Source organism: Odontesthes bonariensis, chromosome 4, assembly GCF_027942865.1.
Source record: "Odontesthes bonariensis isolate fOdoBon6 chromosome 4, fOdoBon6.hap1, whole genome shotgun sequence".
NCBI lineage: Eukaryota > Metazoa > Chordata > Actinopteri > Atheriniformes > Atherinopsidae > Odontesthes > Odontesthes bonariensis.
In genome coordinates, this window is record NC_134509.1 from 38,195,803 (window position 1) to 38,215,798 (window position 19,996).

The following is a 19,996-nucleotide window of genomic DNA, read 5'->3' on the forward strand; positions in this document are numbered from 1 at the left end:
ATCCAATCCAAGACATGGAGGAGCCAGTTTGGTGTGGAAGACCTTGACTGGCCTGAGCAGAGTCCTGACCTCAACCCGATAGAACACCTTTGGGATGAATTAGAGCGGAGACTGCGAGCCAGGCCTTCTGTCCAACATCAGTGTCTGACCTCACAAATGCACTTCTGGAAGAACGGTCAAAAATTCCCATAAACACACCTAAACCTTGTGGAAAGCTTGCCCAGAAGAGTTGAAGCTGTTATAGCTGCAAAGGATGGGCCACCATCATATTAAACCGTATGGATTAAGAATGGAATGTCACTTAAGTTCATATGCGTGTAAAGGCAGATGAGCAATATAGTGTGTTTATATATATATATATATATTACGGCTGCCACAAAAGATTATTTTAATAGTCGACTAAGCACCGATTAGTCGACTAATGGGATGATACGTAAATTGAATGTAAAACATACAGCGTATCGCACCAGCATGCAGCTGCTCTTATGAGATTATAGATAGATAAGTACTTTATTCATCCCAATTTGGGAAATTATTGTGTTGCAACAGCGTACAGTATAAAAGATATGTAAACAATTAAAGGAAAAACAAGCAAATAGAATAGAATAAAAAGCCAAGTTCTGTCTTGCTGATATTGTATTGCACTTTTCTATTTTGTTTTCATCACGGCTTACCCCGATTACCACTAATGCATGTGTGTCAAGGACAGAAAGACAGATGCAGCCCTAATATATATACACAGATACATAATAATAATAATAATAATATATTTCATTTATAAAGAACTTTACATCAATTTAATGACCTCAGAGTGCTACATTTTAAAACTAGCAAAAAAACCAGTAAAATAATATTAAGATAATTCAGGCAAACTAAAGGCTTTTCTAAAAAGGTGAGTTTTCAGGCCTTTTTTAAAAGAATCCACAGTCTGTGGTGCCTTTAGATGGTCGGGGAGAGCATTCCACAGACTGGGTGCAGCTGAGCTGAAGGCCCGGTCGCCCATAGACCTGAGCCTTGTCCTCTGGAGCTGGAGGAGATTGGCCTGTCCAGAGCGGAGATGACGTGAGGAGGAATGGGGGGAGATGAGTTCTTTGATGTGGGGAGGGGGGGGGGGGGGGGGGGGGGGGGGGGGGGGGGGGGGGGGCAGTGCCATGGAGGCACTGGTGGGACAGAAGGGAAATCTTGAATTCGATCTTGTACTGGACAGGAAGCCAATGGAGGGATTTGAGGATTGGTGTGATGTGGTGGTACTTCCGCCCCCCCCCCATCAGGATCCTGGCAGCACAGTTCTGAATATACTGCAGCTGCTGGAGGTTCTTGCTGGGGATCCCGATGAGGAGTGCGCTGCAGTAGTCCAGCCTGGAGAAGACAAAGGCGTGGACAAGTTTTTCGGAATCAGGGAGAGTGAGTCACATAGCCCACAGGCAGATGATCACGCCTCCTGCTGAGCTACAGCCGCCCCCTCAGACCATTCACTGAGGTCACTCTGAGCACCAACCATCACCTCCGGATGGATGGTCCTCATCTCCAGTTCAGTGCCATTTTCTTGACCCTTCCGTCTTCTCAGCTCGATACCTATGAAAACCATTTTAAAAACACACAAATTGGATACGTAATTATATTGTTATCAAAATATTTAAGACGATTTTGCAGGGTAACATTCATCACATTAAAAAGGTTTTCAAATGACTTAACAGTTGATGAAAACAATCATCCGCGTGCTCGCAGTGCCATAATACACTCTTTGATTTGATATAAATTACAGGATCTTATCATCGCACTACATGGTGGTTTAGCAGCTTTAGGTCTCCTGCAGGACCTGTGGTGATTCACAGCCGGGATGTGACTATTGGCACCTAAAGCTCTCAGGCCACCATTGTCAGTTGGAAACAGGTGGAATGCACGCTCCAGGTTGGAGGTTAGTCCCTGATGATGCGGACATTAAACCAGTGTGTCATGGCTAACGGAGCCGAGTCGAACAGCAACCCTCACCTGTGGTTATGAGCTCTGGGTAGCGACCAAAAGAATGAGCTCAAAATACAGGCGATAGAAATAAGTTTCTTCTGCAGGGTGTCAGGGCTCACCCTTTGGGATAGGGACGAGGAGCTCGGTCATGGGGACTCAAAGTAGAGTCGTTGCTACTTCTAATTTAAATCAGCCAGTGGTGGTTGGGCCTCAGGTCAGGATGCCTTTTAGACATCTTCCAGAGGAGAAATTTCAGACGTGTTCCGCCAGAGGGAGGCCTCAGGGCATGCCTCGGGAACCACTTGGTGTCCCCTCGGAAGAGCTGGAGGAGGTGGCTGGGAAGAGCAAAGTCAGGAGATCTCCAAGACTGCTGCCAACATGACCCAGTGATGGGTAAACGGCAGAAAATTGATAAACTGATGGATGGAGAAGGCAGAGTAACTATGGAACAGTGTGTCCATCATCAGCTGAGGGACATTCATTCAACAGCAGACACAGGGTGGTGATGAGAAAGCAGTGGTAGATGGACTAATCATTGCAAATAAGTACAACTACAAATATCAAAATGTGCAAATAGAAGAAAATCCTTCAACTTCTTCTACTGACGCAAACTTCTGTAGGATAACCATTTCTGGGTCTGTAAATGGCATTTTTTTAACACCAAATGTTGAAATAGTTTTTCTTTTTAATGCGGATAAACTGACAAAAAGAAGCTGATTAAATCCTTCCTCACTGCCATTATCACAGGGTTGTATCACGACAATGTACTGAAAACCTGATCGGTAACTACCACATCATCCAAGGGTAGTAACCACATGCTTACAAACATAACAACACTAAGGGATGGGATAACACTGTATCCTCAAGGCTGTGGGTGACCACAGTTTCAAGAAATCCCAATTAAACTAGTTCCTCATCTTTGTTTGGACCATGGGCATCAGCCCAACCAACAGGACCGAGAGTGAGCTGCCAGAGTTGTTGCTGCCAGTTTCAGAGACTTCATATGAGACGTTATGGTTGGAAAATGTGTGTTAGGTGTCATCCTGTGCCGCAATCAGCTGCTTTTAAGACTGCTGCAAGAGCCTGGGCAAGACCAGGGTCACTGATGAGGGATTTCCATTCTGCTTCAAGTGGAATAGTTCCACCACTCCCAGAGATGGCTGACAGGCTAACATTCCACCCAAATATACACTGAGGTGAGGAGCGACACTCGATTCTCTTTCAGGCTCTACTGTCATTTCTCATTTGACCATTTGTGACACTTCCCGTGTGGCATGTGAGAATGCAAAATGTCTAAAACATTTGTTCCGGACCGCTCGCTCAGATTCTCTTCCCAACCTCAGAGTGAAATCTCTGAAACGTCTGCTGGTGAGACAACACCCGCACAAAAGGTCTACAAGACATCTGAAAATGTGACACGAGGTCACAACGACAGACACCAAAAGTCAAAATTACTCCCTGGATATTCAATTCTTAAGATGCTTACATTTCATCAATTTAAAAAAATCTAAATTACATTTGCTGAATGCGGTGTCGTACAACTACAGGGCAGCCTAAAATGAAAACACAAAAGCAAAGAATCAGTGCGTCAACACCGAGCAATCTGTAACTAAAGTTGTAACTCACACGTAGTTGTGAATATCACCAGAACTACAATGGAAAGGAGTCCAAAAGCAGCGATGGGGTAGTACCACACACGGTCGGCTTCCTTTTCTGCAGAAAAGCACACTGCTTAGAATACAACCTGAGACTTTATCTTCAAGCAGCACCATTTCACACAACTCCAACGGTAATCACTTACTTAAAGGGATAGTTCCCCTCTTTTGACATGAAGCTGTATGACAGCCCATGTTAGCAATATCATTTATTAAATTTGACTTACCCCATGCTGCGTCCTGTGAGCCGAGTTCCAGCCTCGTTTTGGCATTGACGAAGGTAGTCCGGCTCGTTGGCTGGGGCTTAAAAAATAAAGCGTTTTGCTTCTCAAAAGAATATGCATTCAAAAGAGTAATACATTTGCATCACAAAATCATTCATCCAGAAGAAGTCAGACCTCACATCGCTTGGCGCTATTTTCTCTCCCTTTGTATCACTATGGGCTGTGTAGACCGTGCAGACCGAAGTGCAGACCGAAGTGCAGACCGAAGTGCAGACCGAAGTGCAGACCGAAGTGCAGACCGAAGTGCAGACCGAAGTGCAGACCGAAGTGCAGACCGAGCAGTAAACACCGTAACAGGTGCGTCTATCGGCAGGCAGCCGCCCGTAGTGATACGAAGGTAGAGAGAAAATAGCGCCAAGCGATTGTAACGGCTGACTTTTTCTGGATGAACGATTTTGTGATGCAAATACTCTTTTGAACGCATATTGTTTTGAGAAGCAAAACACTTTTGCCAACTAGCCGGACTACCTTCGTCAACGCCAAAACGAGGCAGGAACTCGGCTCACAGGACGCAAGTCAAATTTAATAAATGATATTGCTAATACGGAATGTCATACAGCTTCATGTCAAAAGAGGCGAACTATCCCTTCAAAAACACAATGTAGTGAAATTTGACAAAAAGCCTTACCCGCCTCACTTGGGTTGGTCTTTTCTTCCACCGAAGGTGTCGTCAGGCTGAAAACGCTGCTTTTTATTCCAATCTGCTGAGCTTTTTTTACTGTTTCAAATGAGATACAAAGTATAAAGTTACACCTAACTTACATTTATTCATTAATCAGAAGCAAATGGAACATGTCCAGTACAGTATTAAGCTCAGTAAACTGACCAACTACGGTAAAATCAAAGGTGGCTTTGAGTTTGGGGATGTAGCACTTGTACAGTCCACTATCCGACAGCCCCACAGAGAGGATGTGAAGAGTCAGGAGGCTTTTTCTTAAGTCATCACGGTCGAGATGTATCCTGTTTCTGTACTGCTCTGTTTGGGGATGAGGATGGTCGTGTCCATTTCGACGGGAGTAGATAAGACGGTTGGAGTCACTGAAGTTGTCGTCAGTTCTCTTACAGTCCGCTGTGAATTTCTCTAAGTCCACATGGGGATTTACTTCACACTGGAGGGTAACATTGTCACCTTCTTGTTTCTCAAGAATCACAGGAGTGAGGTAGCACCTTCCTGCAGAAGCAAACCATTAAACATTTAGACAGTTTGAACACATCTGAAAGACTAAAGTGTAACAACAACACGGGCTTGTAAGGCCTGGCGATGTGGCATAAAACCATGGGTCACAATTATCTGGTGTCACTGAGGCTAACTTTATTCAGTGATTGTGGTTAGCTTAGCACAAATCTACTTGGCTTTCTGAAACCAGCAGAGGATGATAATCGTCTCTAGCAGAGTGATAAGTATTTAATGTAACCAAACTACCCAAGTAGCACGAGGAAGCCAAACAAACATTCAAAGGTTAAAGGTTAACAGCTGTACACGGTGTGCATTTTAATTAATCGTGGGATTATTTACTTGTGTTTCATATACAGTGTTAACCCATTTAGGCCTAAGACGCCTGGAAAAGAATGCCTGTAAAACCTATTGGCGATTTCAGAAAGACCCCCTAAAACCTGAAGTGTTTCTGGAAATTCAGCAATTGTGTCAACACCTACTAAATGATTGATTTCTCAGCCTCTGTAGCAGATGGAAACAAAATTCAAAAAGTATTTGAGAGCTTACACCTGTGGCTTTCTTTGGAAATTGAGTTTATTTACATACACCTTCACGAAAATAGAAAATGTAAAAAGTAAAGTGCAGGAACAGCACTATTTTCAATAAAAAAAACAGTAATAAAATAAAATAAAAAGTCAAGTTCAGGAACAGCGCTACTTTCAATTAGAAAACAGTAATAAAATAAAATTTTATTTTAAATTTAAATTATTTATTTATCCATTTATTTTATTGCCAGTAATCTCTTCGTACTGGCAGCACAAGGAGCCCATACACATTCCAATAAACGTTTTCATCTCCAGCACAGTTACGTGTGACCACCTTGCCATCTTTGCTCGAACTGGAGTCTGAAGTACCTGGTCACTGTATCTATTCGTCTCGGAAACGAGTAAAAATATGATTAAATGCCTGCAACGGTGTGGCATCTGCAGGTAAATCGACTTTCACCGCTGGTGTGCGGTTGAAATCTCTCCGTCGATTACAGTGGTAATTGTCAGTCTTCCACTCACATTCAAACCCTTCAAAATCATCCTCAAACATATGTGCTCGCCATAAATCTCCATCAATTGTGTCAGCACGTTCTTCAGCATCATCAAAGCCAAGAAACTCCTCACAATCGCTCCCGTCTGAAATGTCTTCCCACTGAAAGTCCTCCATGCTTGGTTCGATGAAACTTAACTTCAAAACAAAGACACGAGGAACATGACGACACTCTCACGTGTCTATTATAATGCATTTAATTGGCGCAGAGGTCAATAATTGGTGCAAAACAACCTTATACATGAAAAAAGACGTGTACGCTTTCCCGGCCTTAAAGGTAGAAATGCGGCAACGCTTTCCCAGTCTCAATGGGTTAAATGCTATCAAATTTCCCAATATTCACCAGACTAAACCCTCAGAATTGACTTTACAACCACAGACAGCAAGCAATGTATAACAAGAGATCAAACCAGGCACGTCAGCAGATACTTTTTACGGGGGCACATGCCCCTGTAAACATGCGTTGTGCCCCGGTAAAAATTCCCACATACATCCTTCAGACTACGCTACGACTGATATGTGCCAAGGAAGAATAACACAGGCACGATTTTCCCTATTTTAACCACCTAACCTGCTTTAGCCAATGCTGCACAGGTCTACCAAAGAGTGAAGTGAAGCGGTTGTATTCGCAGGCTTTGGGTGCGTCTGTGCATGTTCAGTCAATGGACTGCGTGTGACGCGTAGTGCGAAAAATCAGAGTTGGAAGGCAAGATACTGCGGCCCGTTCGTCATATTTATCAGCGGATAGTAGCCACACATTTTGTCAATCAAAACATAAGCCGCTTTCGGACTATAGGAACCTTTGGCAGTTCTAATAACCTTTTAATCCGCGGGGCCGTTTTCTCCCGTGTTCGGACATACAGGAACTCGGGGCTTTCTCCCTTAGTTCCTATAACTATTTAGCTCCTTCTCCGAGGTCGGGTCTTTTCATAGTTCTTATAGAACGAATCTAACGAAGGTGTGTGGTGGTCGGTAGCTACGCCCCATGTCATGCTATCACGGCTGAAATGTTTCCTCATAAGACACAGACAGAACCGGCGGGTGTTTAATAAGTTAAACTTACACTGGTCTCCTTTGTCTGCACCGCTCTGCTCTCCTTTCTTCCTTCATGAAATGAAAAAGTATCTCCTGACTCTCTCTGTGAGCTCTTCCAGCCTCGATATTAGACGCCTGATGTGATTGTCCATGATTAATATCACCATCATGCAGACCATAAACACGGTGGCCTCCCCGCTCTCCATATTAGCTTCTTGGTGGTGTTTTTTCTACTCTCCTTACTTTTACCGTTTTGTTTTGTGTTTGAATGTAGCGCTAAACGGCTAACGGCTAACACGTCACTGAAGCAGACGGCTGCGCGCGGCGCATCAGTCCCTATCAGGTCCCGACTCATGTGCGAATGCAGACTGAAACAGTTCCGCTGGGGAAGGATAGTTATCAGAACGAAATTCGAGGAGGGTAGTTCTGATAACTACTTTCTTAGAACGGTCTGTCCGAAAGCGGCTATAATAGGCTATATGAACCACTACACATTGATGGATTGCCGTCATCGTGGTCATGGACATAAGGAAATTCTCACAGAGGAGAGTCAGGGACAGAGAAGCAACAAGGAGAACTGAGCATGAAGTGGAGGGAGGTGAGAGATTTGTTTTCTCTGTTAAGTCGACGCTCATGCAATAGGCCACTGTCATTTCTCATGCCAAATACACAACGTTTACATTTAGGCTTAAACAATATCTGGTTCCATGGTATATGAATTAACGCGAGACAATATCCTATTTTGCCTGTTATAGCCTATTTACTAAACTATCTTAGGCATTATAAATGGGTAAAAAGTGGGTAGGCTAGTTTAAAAGGCTACTCAATCCGGGGAATAACTTATCAGACCATATCAAGTACTCTTAATTTAATTTTTATTTTGCAATATTCCCTCTTGTAGAAGTATTTATTGACTGTGCTACGGTAACATTAAAAAATGTTCAGTACCTGGACTGAAATATTGTTCATTATTTTGTATCTATTGATTTGTTGAAAATTGTAACACTGGGCATACTGTGTTTTTTAGGAACATTAATTGATTATGTTTGATGTGCTACAGAAAGAGGAATTGAAAAGCTAAATGGCTGAACTCAAATGTGTTTTTATTTGCTTGGATAGTTAAACCTGTTGAGGTTCATGCAAATTTGAATAAATGTTCTTATGCATCCAGTAGGCTACAGGCACATTTTCTGTATACAGTACAGCAGTGTTGGTGGTGGTGTTCTGGCTGGGGGCCTGTGCCCCTGTACAGCTGTATACCTAGCAACGTCCCTGGATCAAACATGTAACAGACATTTCAGACGAGCTCCATTCCAGAGAGAATATTCTCCCTTCCAGGGGCGTCGCACCCGTGGGGGATGGGGGTGTTTCGACACCCCCACTTTTACAGCAAGGTGATTTCATCCCCCCCACATTTTCTAAAGGTAAACCCGTTTGCCCACCCTCGTAGTGCACCAACATACAAAAAAAGGAGCGCACCTCAGCTCCCTTACGCTGCACGTAAAGGCATTGGTCAAACTGAACGGACATTCACCCAATCACAGACTGTTGTGCGCGACCCAGCCCGGGAAATTTGATATTACGTCAGAGATGAACAGTCGGAGCTAGTGATGGGAAGCTCGGCTCTTTTGACTCGGCTCCCGAACGGCCACCTCTGGAACCTGATTGGACACCTCAGGTGTCACTCCAGTTGATTGACAGGCAAGTCTCGTTGAAAGATGAGTGAGAAACGCGGCGTCTTTGAAATGAGTGGCAGGCATAGAGAGTGTCCTGTTGTACTGTCAGAGTGAACCTACTTTCATGGAATACATCATTTTGAGTTAAGTTTTAATGTGATTTCCAAATGAGTCATTAATTTTAAAGACTGCACCTTTAGAGAAGAGATTGTGTTGCCAATTGTTAGGCTAAACGAGTAGGCTAAAGTTATGAAAGGCTAATGTCACATTAGCATGAAGCTATTATGTAGCACTTTAAAGTGATACCTTAAGTTAAGAGTGTCCCAACATACGATTTTTTTTAAGAGCCGTTATTCCGTCTATTTTTATTTCATGGAACGGATTAATGGCATTTCCATTCATTTCAATGGTGAATATTGATTGGACTACGAGCTATTTGACTTATGAGCTCTGTCACGGAACCAATTAAACTCGTAACTCAACGTACCACTGTGTTGGGATGTTGGGTGGAGGAAGAGGAGGTGGAGATGGAGGAGGAGGAGGAGGAGTCCAATATTACCCCGAGATTTCTAACTTGATAGTTAGGTTTTAGAGAGAGAGTCTCAAGGTGACTGATAACACTTTCTCTTTGTTTCTGTTGGCCACAGACAATGATTTTAGTTTTGTCTGAGTTTAGCTGGAGAAAATTGTTTTGCATCCACACACTGATCTGTTCGATGCAGTGACACAATGTATCTACAGGCCCGTGCTCTCCTGCCGTCAGTGACACGTAGATCTGAGTGTCATCTGCATAGTTGTGGTAGGACACATTATAGCTGTGTCACTAAGCTGTTGGTATACAACTTTTTCTAGGACTTTGCCTAAGAATGGCAGGTTTGCTATGGGCCGGTAGTTGTTCAGTACTGTGGCATCAAGATTGCTCTTCTTTAGAAGAGGCTTATTGACAGCGGTTTTTAAGGCCTTTGGAAATATTCCAGTCTGGAGTGAGATGTTGACTAGATGAGCAAGTTGTGGTAACAAACTGCTCAGCAGACTTTAGGAATCTAGTGGGCAACTCATCAAGGCAGCACGTTGATGAACTCAGACTGCAGATGGTCTCTTCGACTGTTTTGTCAGTAACAGGTGTGAAATGTGTCAGCTCTAGGTGTCTAGCTGGCTGCAGAGTAGTTATTTGTGTTGTGGAAATTATTGCATTTTTAATGCCTTGAACTTTGTCATTAAAGAATATTGCAAACTCATTACACTTGGATGTAGAAATGAGTTCTAAAGGCTGTGAAACTGGAGGGTTTGTTAATCTGTTTACTGTAGCAAACAGGACATGAGAGTTGTTACTGCAGTTTTTGATGATTTCAGAAAAATAACTCTCCCTTGTTCTACGCAAAGTCTGGTTGAACACACATAGCTTTTCTTTGTAAGTCTCATAATGAACCTGGAGCTTTGACTTGCGCCATTTCCGTTCGGCTCTCCGGCACTCCCTTTTCTGTGCCCTGACCGACTCTTCTTTCCTCCATGGCGCCCTTTGCCTACTTTTAACCATTCTAACCTTGACAGGAGTAATGGTATCCAAAACATTTAAGAGACTTGATGTGTAAGAGTTCAACAGATCATCAACATCAGAACACAGGGTGTTCTCAAACCTAATCATTTCCATTAACTGTGTCCCTGTTCTGTCATTTATGAGTCTTCCCCGAACAACTGCAGACCCAGCTGCTGGTTTGGGTGTAACAGACAGGTCGAAGAAAACACAGAAATGATCAGATAAAGCAACATCGACGACATCCACGTTTGAAATAACAACACCCCTTGAAATGAGCACATCTAGAGTGTGCCCTCTGTTGTGGGTGGGCTCTGTCACATGCTGAGTTAGACCAAACATTTCAAGGACAGCAGTGAGCTCTTTAGCTTGCTTGTTATGCGCTACGTCCACATGCACATTCAAGTCCCCTGTTATGACTAAACAGTCAAAAGCAGTGCACACAATTGAAAGTAGTTCAATAAAACAATTCTGTGGTGGTTTATAAATGGTGACATAAAGTATGGAAGATTCTTTTATCTCCATTTTGAATGACACATACTCAAATGATGAAAAAACCCCAAATGACAACTTGTGGGTGGGTATATTGTCCCTGAACATGGCACAAACACCCCCACCCCTCGGTTTTCTCGTGTTTCAGGCACAAAATTGAAGTGAGGTGGACTAGACTCAATCAGGACTGCATTAGCTGTGTTTTTGTCGAGCCATGTCTCAGTTAAAAACAGAAAATCAAGATTGTGAGAGGAAATAAAACTATTTATCAGGAATGATTTGTTACTTAAAGATCTGACATTGAGTACTGCGTGTTTGAGATTAGTTATAGTTGAACTGGATGCTGTGTTCTTGCAAGGGATATGGATAAGATTTCTCTGATTGGACAGTCTGATTGTCCCTCTCTTCACTCCAGGCACAGGCATAAACTAACTGGATTCTTGTATTTAACCAAAATGAACAAATAATCAGATATGAATGTATTACCAAAAAAAATGACTTCAGTTTTAAAAGAAATCAAAGTGTACAAAAAGTGTCATTGTAATATTCTTGAAGTATGTCTATTCTAATGTTGTTCAATAGCAAATCTGAAGTAAGTGCTTTCCATTTTAACTAACATTTATATGTGTTTACCCAATACTTTCAAATTGTAATCAAAAGTTTATTGATTTCTGTTAAATGACTTATTTGATGTGATCTAAACTGGCAGCAAAAGATGTGCACTGTATTTTGGCTGGCACTGTATATTCCTGGGCATCCTATTGATAATACGCCATTAATTGGAACATTTTTAATCCATGACTTTTACTCAGAATGATTTTTTTTACATTGTGTTATTTATATTTTCTTTGTTTGATGAATATATCTTAATATATCTTTGACCTCTGGTTAGTGCTACAGTACTAAAATATGAAAGCCATATTTTTTTGGGGATTTGAAACACATCTTGAACCATTCATTTTTTTTTATTGATTTTATGTTTTTTAATTATAATATGTGTTTTTGATTGATTTTTATTTCTTTGTTTATTTTGCCATTTAGTCATTTATCATTATTTAGTTAGTAGTAGTATTATTATTGTTGTTTTATTGTTGTTAATTCAATCATTGTAAATATTTAAAAATGTGTTGAGCTACTTGACGAATTTGAATTTCCCCCATTGGGGGATAAATAAAGTATTTTTCTATTTCTATTTCTAATCATATGGACTTTTAATCTGGAAAGTTCCATCATTCTTTTTGACTCTGAAGTTGAACAGGCTCTGTGATGTATGGTTCTATTTCAACATTCCGCTTCTACTGTGCATCGAATTTGACACGGTTGTGGAACTTTGGTCATTTCACATTGTGAAGAGCTCAAATAAGCTGAGATGGAGGAGGAGGAGGAGGAGGAGGAGATGGAGGGGGAGGTGGAGATGCAGGAGGAAGAGGTGGAGATGGAGGAGGAGGTGGAGATGCAAGAGGAGGAAGAGGAGGAGGTGGAGGTGGAAGAGGTGGAGGAGGTGCAGGTGGAGGAGGTGGAGATGCAGGAGGAAGAGGTGGAGATGGAGGAGGAGGTGGAGATGCAGGAGGAAGAGGTGGAGATGGAGGAGGAGGTGGAGATGCAAGAGGAGGAAGAGGAGGAGGTGGAGGTGGAAGAGGTGGAGAGGTGGAGGAGGAGGAGGTGCAGGTGGAGGAGGTGGAGATGGAGATGGATGAGCAGGAGGAGGAGCAGGTGGTGGAGGTGGAAGTGGAGGAGCAGAAGCAGGAGGAGGAGGTGGAGGGGGAGGTGGAGGAGGAAGAGGTGGAGATGGATGAGGAGCAGGTGGAGGAAGAGGTGGAGATGGAGGAGCAGGTGGAGGAAGAGGAGGTACAGGTGGAGGAGGTGGAGGAGGTGTAGATGGAGATTGATGAGCAGGAGGAGGTGGAGGATGTGGATGAGGAGGTGGAGGAGGAGGTGGAGATGGAGGAGGAGCAGGTGGAGGAGGTGGAGGGGCAGGTGGAGGTGGAGGAGCAGGAGGATGTGGAGATTGGGGAGGAGGAGGTGGTGGAGGGGGAGGAGATGGATGAGGTCGAGCAGGTGGAGGAGGAGGAGGTGCAGGTGGAGGAGGTGGAGATGGAGATGGAGGAGCAGGAGGAACAGGTGGAGGAGGTGGAGATTGGGGAGGAGGAGGAGGACTAGGTGGAGCAGGTGGAGGAGGATGAGGAGGAGGAGATGGAGTAGGTGGAGCAGGTGGAGGAGGTGGAGATGGAGGAGGAGGAGGAGGAGGAGATGGACCAGGTGGAGGAGGTGGAAGTGGAGGAGCAGGAGGAGGTGGAGGAGCAGGAGGATGTGGAGGAGGTGGAGGAGGTGGACGAGGTCGAGCAGGTGGAGGAGGTGTAGGAGCAGGAGGAGGAGGAGGTGCAGGGAGGAGGAGATGGAGGAGCAGGAGCAGGTGGAGGAGGTGGAGGAGAGGGGGAGGAGATGGACGAGGTCGAGCAGGTGGAGGAGGAGGAGGAGGAGGTGTAGGAGCAGGAGGAGGTGCAGGGAGGAGGAGATGGAGGAGCAGGAGCAGGTGGAGGAGGTGGAGGAGATGGAGGAGGTGGAGATGGAGGAGGAGGAGGCGGAGATGGAGGAGGTGGAGCAGGTGGAGGAGCAGGAGGAGGAGGAGGCAGAGATGGAGGAGGTGGAGGAGGTGGTGGAGGAGGGGGAGATGGACGAGGTCGAGCAGGTGGAGGAGTAGGAGGAGGAGCAGGAGGAGGTGGAGGTAGAGGAGGTGCAGGGTGGAGGAGGTGGAGATGGAGGAGGAATGGAGGAGGAGCAGGTGGAGGAGGAGGAGGAGATGGACGAGGTCGAGCAGGTGGAGGAGTAGGAGGAGGAGGTGGAGGAGCAGGAGCAGGAGCAGGAGGAGGTGGAGGAGCAGGAGCAGGAGGAGGTGGAGATGGAGGAGGAGGCAGAGATGGAGGAGGTGGAGGAGGGGGAGATGGACGAGGTCGAGCAGGTGGAGGAGTAGGAGGAGGAGGTGGAGGAGCAGGAGCAGGAGCAGGAGGAGGAGGTGGAGGTGGAGGAGGTGGAGATGGATGAGCAGGAGGAGGAGCAGGAGGTGGAGGAAGAGGTGGAGATGGGGGAGGTGGAGGACGTGGAGGAGGAAGAGGAGGAGAAGGTGGAGGAGGAGACGGTGGAGATGGAGGAAGAGGAGGTGGAGGAGGAGCAGGTGGAGGAAGAGGAAGAGGAGGAGAAGGTGGAGGTGGAGGAGGAGCGGGAAGAGGAGGAAGAGGTGGAGATGGAGGAGGAGCGGGAAGAGGAGGAAGAGGTGGAGATGGAGGATGAGCAGGTGGAGGACGTGGAGGTGGAGGAAGAGGAAGAGGAGGTGGAGATGGAGGAGGAGGAGGTGGAGATGGAGGATGAGCAGGTGGAGGACGTGGAGGTGGAGGAAGAGGAAGAGGAGGTGGAGATGGAGGAGGAGGAGGACGAGGAGGTGGAGATGGATTAAATGTACAGTGATACATTTAATGTATCACTGTACTATTTAAATGTAATAGTGATTAAATGTTAAATTTTGTGATTAAAAATGTGTAAATTATGATACCGTATCTCTATTGTGAGGCTTGACCTTTTTATATACAGTCTTTGGAGTTGATGTGGTGCTCAAGTGCCACCCCTGGAACACCCCCACATCTAAAATCACTGCTCCACCCCTGCTCCCTTCTGTCAACAAATGATCAGCTCTTACAGGCAAAAAGAACACAAGTATTCAAATAAAGAGATAGAAGTGTTCCTGATATAACCTGACGAGGTTTATGTGACCAAACTGATTCGTTTATACGCAAATAAATAAATTACAGCGCGTATTCAGTGGGCTTAAACAGTGGTGTCTTCATAATGCGGTAAAACAACATACATGACATTACGTTGACAAATGAGGTTTGTCATTAATCCTCGTCTGTCTGGTGTTATATTGGATGTATTGTCCGGAAAGACAGAGCTGCGTCTGGGTCAAAGCGAATACACTCAGGAAAACGGTTCAAAGTGAACAAACCGAACGAACTGGCGTCGTATAAGTAGTGACGTTTGAAAAACTTACCCCGAGAGAAAGTTAAAAGAATCACAAACGCCGACAGGACCACAATCATACTGATACAGAACCAAATGAGGACGGCGGTGCCTGGAAACTAGTTCGCTGCGTTGTTTAGGAAAATGGCAAGTTTAAAAACACGGTCCTCAAAACGGTCCCGCCAAACAAATAGAGCGGTCACGTGACCCGTGACGCTGAGAAACTAACCATGTCCGGTTAGTTTCAGTATCACGTGAGCATTCAGGTGCGCAGCGCCAAATTGTGGGTCCTATGCACAACAGCCCCCAAGTACAGGTACACAGAGCTTGACTTTGGTGTTGCTAAACACATTACAGTATGGATAACTAAAAATATGTGCTTTCATTTTAAACTCACATGGTCTCAAGTCTACATTTTCAGAGGATGAGAGGTCTGTTCAAATCAAATTCAAATTCAAAGTTTATTTCTTTAGCACATTTAAAACAGCCTCAGCTGACCAAAGTGCTTCACAACAGCAACCGCATCACGAGAGTCATCAATAAAATCAATAGGAATGACTTTCAACACAGATAAAAATAAAATATGAGATAAAATTAGCAATAAAATAACAATAACAGTAACAATGACAATAAAAGTACCAAGCCAAGGTGAAACTCCATTTCAGCTATGGAAGGCCAGGGAAAAGAGATGTGTTTTCAGTCCAGATTTGAACTGGCCTAAAGACTGAGAGGATCTAACAGACAATGGGAGGCTGTTCCACAGTCTGGGTGCTGCCACAGAGAAGGCTCTATCACCTCTGGTCTTTAGCCTGGCTTTGGGAACAGCCAACAGGAGCTGGTCAGCTGACCTCAATGCTCTGAGTGGAATGTAGGGCTGCAGCAGCTCACTTAAATAAGGTGGGCCCATGGAGTTTAAACACTTAAAAACAATCAATAAAACCTTAAATTTGATCCGAAAGCCGACAGGGAGCCAATGAAGGGCGCACAAGACTGGGGTGATGGATTCGCGCCTTTTTGTTTTGGTCAGCAGGCGGGCTGCAGCGTTTTGGACGCCCTGTAAACGCTGCAGAGAATGCTGGTCCAACCCTATATATAAAGAATTACAATAATCCAAACGCGATGTTATAAATGCGTGGATTGCTCTTTCAAAATCAGCCCGAGGAAGATAAGATTTAATCTTGGCAAGAGTCCTCAGCTGGAAAAAGCTGGCCTTGATGACACCGCTGATGTGCTTATCAAATTTAAACAGAGGGTCAACCATCACACCCAGATTCCTAACAAAAGGACGGCAGTAGGAGGACAGAGGACCAATCACACTGTCATGTCCATGCAGGGGATTTCTTTGTCCGAACACCAGAATCTCAGTTTTATTTTTATTTAGGTTCAGAAAGTTAAATTTCAACCATGCCTGTACCTCCACAAGACAATCCTGCAGCATTTTTACTGCCGACTGGCTGTCATTGGCGTTTACAGGCAGGTAAATTTGAACGTCGTCTGCAAAGCAGTGAAAAAGGATTTTGTGCTTTTTAAAAATGGAACACAGGGGGAGCATGTACAGGGCAAAAAGAACAGGTGCTAATATCGACCCTTGGGGAACACCATAGCTCAGAGGAGACATACTGGAGGAGTACTGTCCAAGGTTTACAGAAAAACTCCTATTAGAGAGATAGGACCGAAACCAATTTAGTGCTGTACCTTTAATGCCAACAAGTGTCTCCAGGCGGGACAGAAGGATACTGTGATCCACAGTATCAAAAGCTGCGGACAAGTCTAAAAGCAATAGGACTGTCCATTTCCCTGCGTCAACAGTTAAAAGAAGGTCATTAAAAACTTTTAAAAGGGCCGTTTCAGTGCTGTGACGCAATATAAAATTAGTCTGTTGTTGCATTACCCTTTTTGACAGTTTCTGAAACTGACGTTTCACAAGTTAGCTTTGCTCCTTGTTTGACAGCCTATCCATATGAACCTATGACACAGAGCCTAAATCCAAATCAAATCAAATTTATTTGTATTTCTAATTTCATGTACAAACAATTCAGAGTGCTTTACATAAAATAAAAGAATTGCAGTAGGGAGTGGAAGAAGCATTAAAAATACATAAAAGAATATAAAGAGAATCAAAAATCATTTAAATCAATTTAAAAACAAGCAACAGTCCAGATAAATTAAAAGATATCGTGCACATTTCATGCATAGACACATGAGAAAAGAAATGTTTTTAACCTGGATTTAAAAATATCTACATTTGGTGAAAGTTTAATCTCCACTGGCAGTTTGTTCCACTTGTTTGCAGCATAACAGCTAAATGCTGCTTCTCCATGTTTAGTCTGGACTCTGGACTGGACCAGCTGACCTGAGTCCTCCTTGGATCTAAGAGCTCTGCTGAGTTTATATTCTCTGAACAGATCACAGATGTATTTTGGCCCTAAACCGTTCTGGGATTTGTAAACCATCAGCAGGCTTTTAAAATCTATTCTGTGACTGACTGGAAGCCAGAGTAAAGATTTTAAAGCTGCTGTGATGTGTTCAGATCTCTTAGTCCGGGTTAAAACTCTAGCAGCAGCGTTCTGGATGAGCTGCAGATGTTTAATGCTCTTTTTGGGAAGTCCAGCCTACTCAGTTAGGCTATTAGCCTAATTATGTTATGGCCCTATAATAAATATCAATTACATTTTTGAATTAGTATACTATTGCATTGGTGTGGTAGGCTATGCAAAAAAAAAAAAAGTAGACTTTTACCTCAGATTACAGATGAGGCGTCATGTTATTTCTAATTTTGTGTTGTGCAGTTTTTTGCAATGACACTGGCGGTGGCATTGAGGCATTTTATAACCACAGAAGTTCATTTACGTGCTATTTGCTTTCACATTTGGGCTCACCTTTCTTGAGAAATAATTTTGTCAGCAGTTGCTTTTCCTCATTTCCTGTCTGTTTTATCTTTTGAAAACCGGATTTTGCTTTCTTGGACATCATCATCAACGCGTTGAGCACTGCTGCTTCAGCAGAATGAACGCTGAGATAAATGTGCGCGCTTCAAAAGAAAAAGAACGCCCCTAAAAAGCCCAGTGAAGGCGAACTAAATTGTTTGAGGGTGCCTGCCCTGTACTCTGACACTATAATTAGGGTAGCCTAGAACACAAAATTCAATCCATCCGAACCGATTTATTTACTCAAAACATTCAATTTACATTAGTTGGCAACATTTACAGTGATGTTTAAATCATATTAATTTTAATATCATATATTGTATATATGAATACATTAATATTCTATTCGATTACCTGCAATATCTGCTTTGTCTGCGAAGCACCGTCCAGCTGTGCAGGCTGCATCCTGCCTCTCATCCGATGCCAGCTGGAATGTCCTCTGGCCCCTGGATCCTGGACTGCATTAAAGCGGGTTTGAATGGACTGATGAATGGGCCTCTGTTCACTGACAGTTTGGAAGGCATCTGCAGTTAAGGTAACGTATCAAACAGGCTTCCAGGGTCCTCAAATGACGCGACTCTTCGGTTTTATCTAAAACGAATTGCAATAAAACACATAGTCTTCTAAATATTTCTGACAGTGCAGAGATATTTACACCATACATTATATTCCCGAAGCACATCCATATTTCCAACATTCAACAACCACATGTTTTTTTACGACCACAGAAACTGCATCCATGAATGAATGAAAGAAATCACACTAATGAAGCAATAATTCTCACAAGAAATCAGTGAAACCTGGTTTGCACTTCAGATTATTTCAGTTAAATGAATAATTTTAAGTATTTACCTGGTCTGAGAGGAGCTTCTTACAGCATGCTGATATCTGACAGCATCTCGCTGTTAGACGCCTAGGGTCACGTGATCATCTAATCCTGCCTTTTCACACACTTTCCCGCCATCCAGTGGGCTGCTGTTGGCTGAGCTGCCGCGGCAAATTTAAGATGTTACTTTTGGCGGCACTTAAGACTCGTGCAGTTGTTTTGCACTGACGTCAGACTGTGAGGGACGCCACATCATTCTCCAACTGAGAATGATGTGGCCCCATCCACACGTAGCCGGGTATCTGCTAAAACTAATATATTTTTCTACGTTTGGACCTGTCATCCACATGAAAACGCATAAAAACGCATCGTAAACGAATGTTTTTAAAAACTCCGGGCAAAGTGAAGATTTTTGAAAACTCCGTTTATGCAGCTGCGTGTAGACAGAGATAACCGGAGTTTTGCGTTTTCGAACGTCACAATATGCGCCAAAACAACAACAAATCTGCTTTAAAGTCTAAAGTGCGACCTTTGTTTACTGAAGAAGCATGGATGTCTTGAGAACTGTGGTGGTTATTATTGTGCAGGCGCTGTTTACTGCCTTGATTTTACACGCCCAAGTCGTACTCCCAGAGGAATGGCGTGACAATTTCGCATGTCCCGGTGTGGAACATTATAGATGGACGGACCTCTGGATCATGAAGTCCGTTTACAAACCCAAATAGATCCCATGTCGGATATCTGCAAACTGGATCACACAAAAGATTGATTTCACTTTACATTTAGCTCAGACAGAACACGTTTCCGCATTAAAGCGCTTTATTAATACCTGAGCATTTCCTTAGTGAAAGTGACCCTTCCTGACCAAGAAAATAACGAGTGAAGAGTGTCACATTTCTGAGTGATTATTAACATGAAATTATTTTTCCACGACTGGCGCCCAGAATAAAAGTTTGTGATCCAATAATTTCTTATACAGTAACATTTTAGAGTAAAGGTAAAAAAAAAAAAAAGTCCCATGAAAACATGGTAAATGGTGAGTGCTCTTTTAACTGGACTTCCCAATAAGAGCATTAAACATCTGCAGCTCATCCAGAACGCTGCTGCTAGAGTTTTAACCCGGACTAAGAGATCTGAACACACCCCACCAGTTTTAAAATATTTACTCTGGCTTCCAGTCAGTCACAGAATAGATTTTAAAAGCCTGCTGATGGTTTACAAATCCCAGAACGGTTTAGGGCCAAAATACATCTGTGATATGTTCAGAGAATATAAACCCAGCAGAGCTCTTAGATCCAAGGAGGACTCAGGTCAGCTGGTCCAGTCCAGAGTCCAGA

General features: G+C 43.7%; 1 protein-coding gene across 1 annotated transcript; it reads right to left on the reverse strand.

Moving 5' to 3' along the window:
* Positions 1-1,152: 1,152 nt before the first annotated feature.
* LOC142379163 (uncharacterized) lies at positions 1,153-18,731 on the reverse strand. Its single transcript, XM_075464296.1, has 6 exons — positions 18,709-18,731; positions 18,188-18,291; positions 4,731-5,075; positions 4,533-4,622; positions 3,592-3,678; positions 1,153-1,575 (listed from the first exon to the last, which is right to left on the reverse strand). The coding sequence occupies exons 1-6, from the start codon at positions 18,729-18,731 to the stop codon at positions 1,433-1,435; spliced, it is 792 nt and encodes a 263-aa protein (XP_075320411.1). The 3' UTR covers positions 1,153-1,432.
* Between the last annotated feature and the right edge of the window lie 1,265 nt (positions 18,732-19,996).

What these genes read in the sequence shown, in the direction of transcription:
- LOC142379163 (XM_075464296.1), bottom strand. Translation starts at nt 18,731, where the DNA reads ATGCTGTCAGATATCAGCATGCT. An exon ending in CTGTCAGATATCAGCATGCT is followed by an intron (nt 18,292 to 18,708) that starts GTAAGAAGCTCC and finishes GCTTTAATGCAG; the next exon opens with TCCAGGATCCAGGGGCCAGA. An exon ending in GGTGATATTCACAACTACGT is followed by an intron (nt 1,576 to 3,591) that starts GTGAGTTACAAC and finishes TGGTTTTCATAG; the next exon opens with GTATCGAGCTGAGAAGACGG.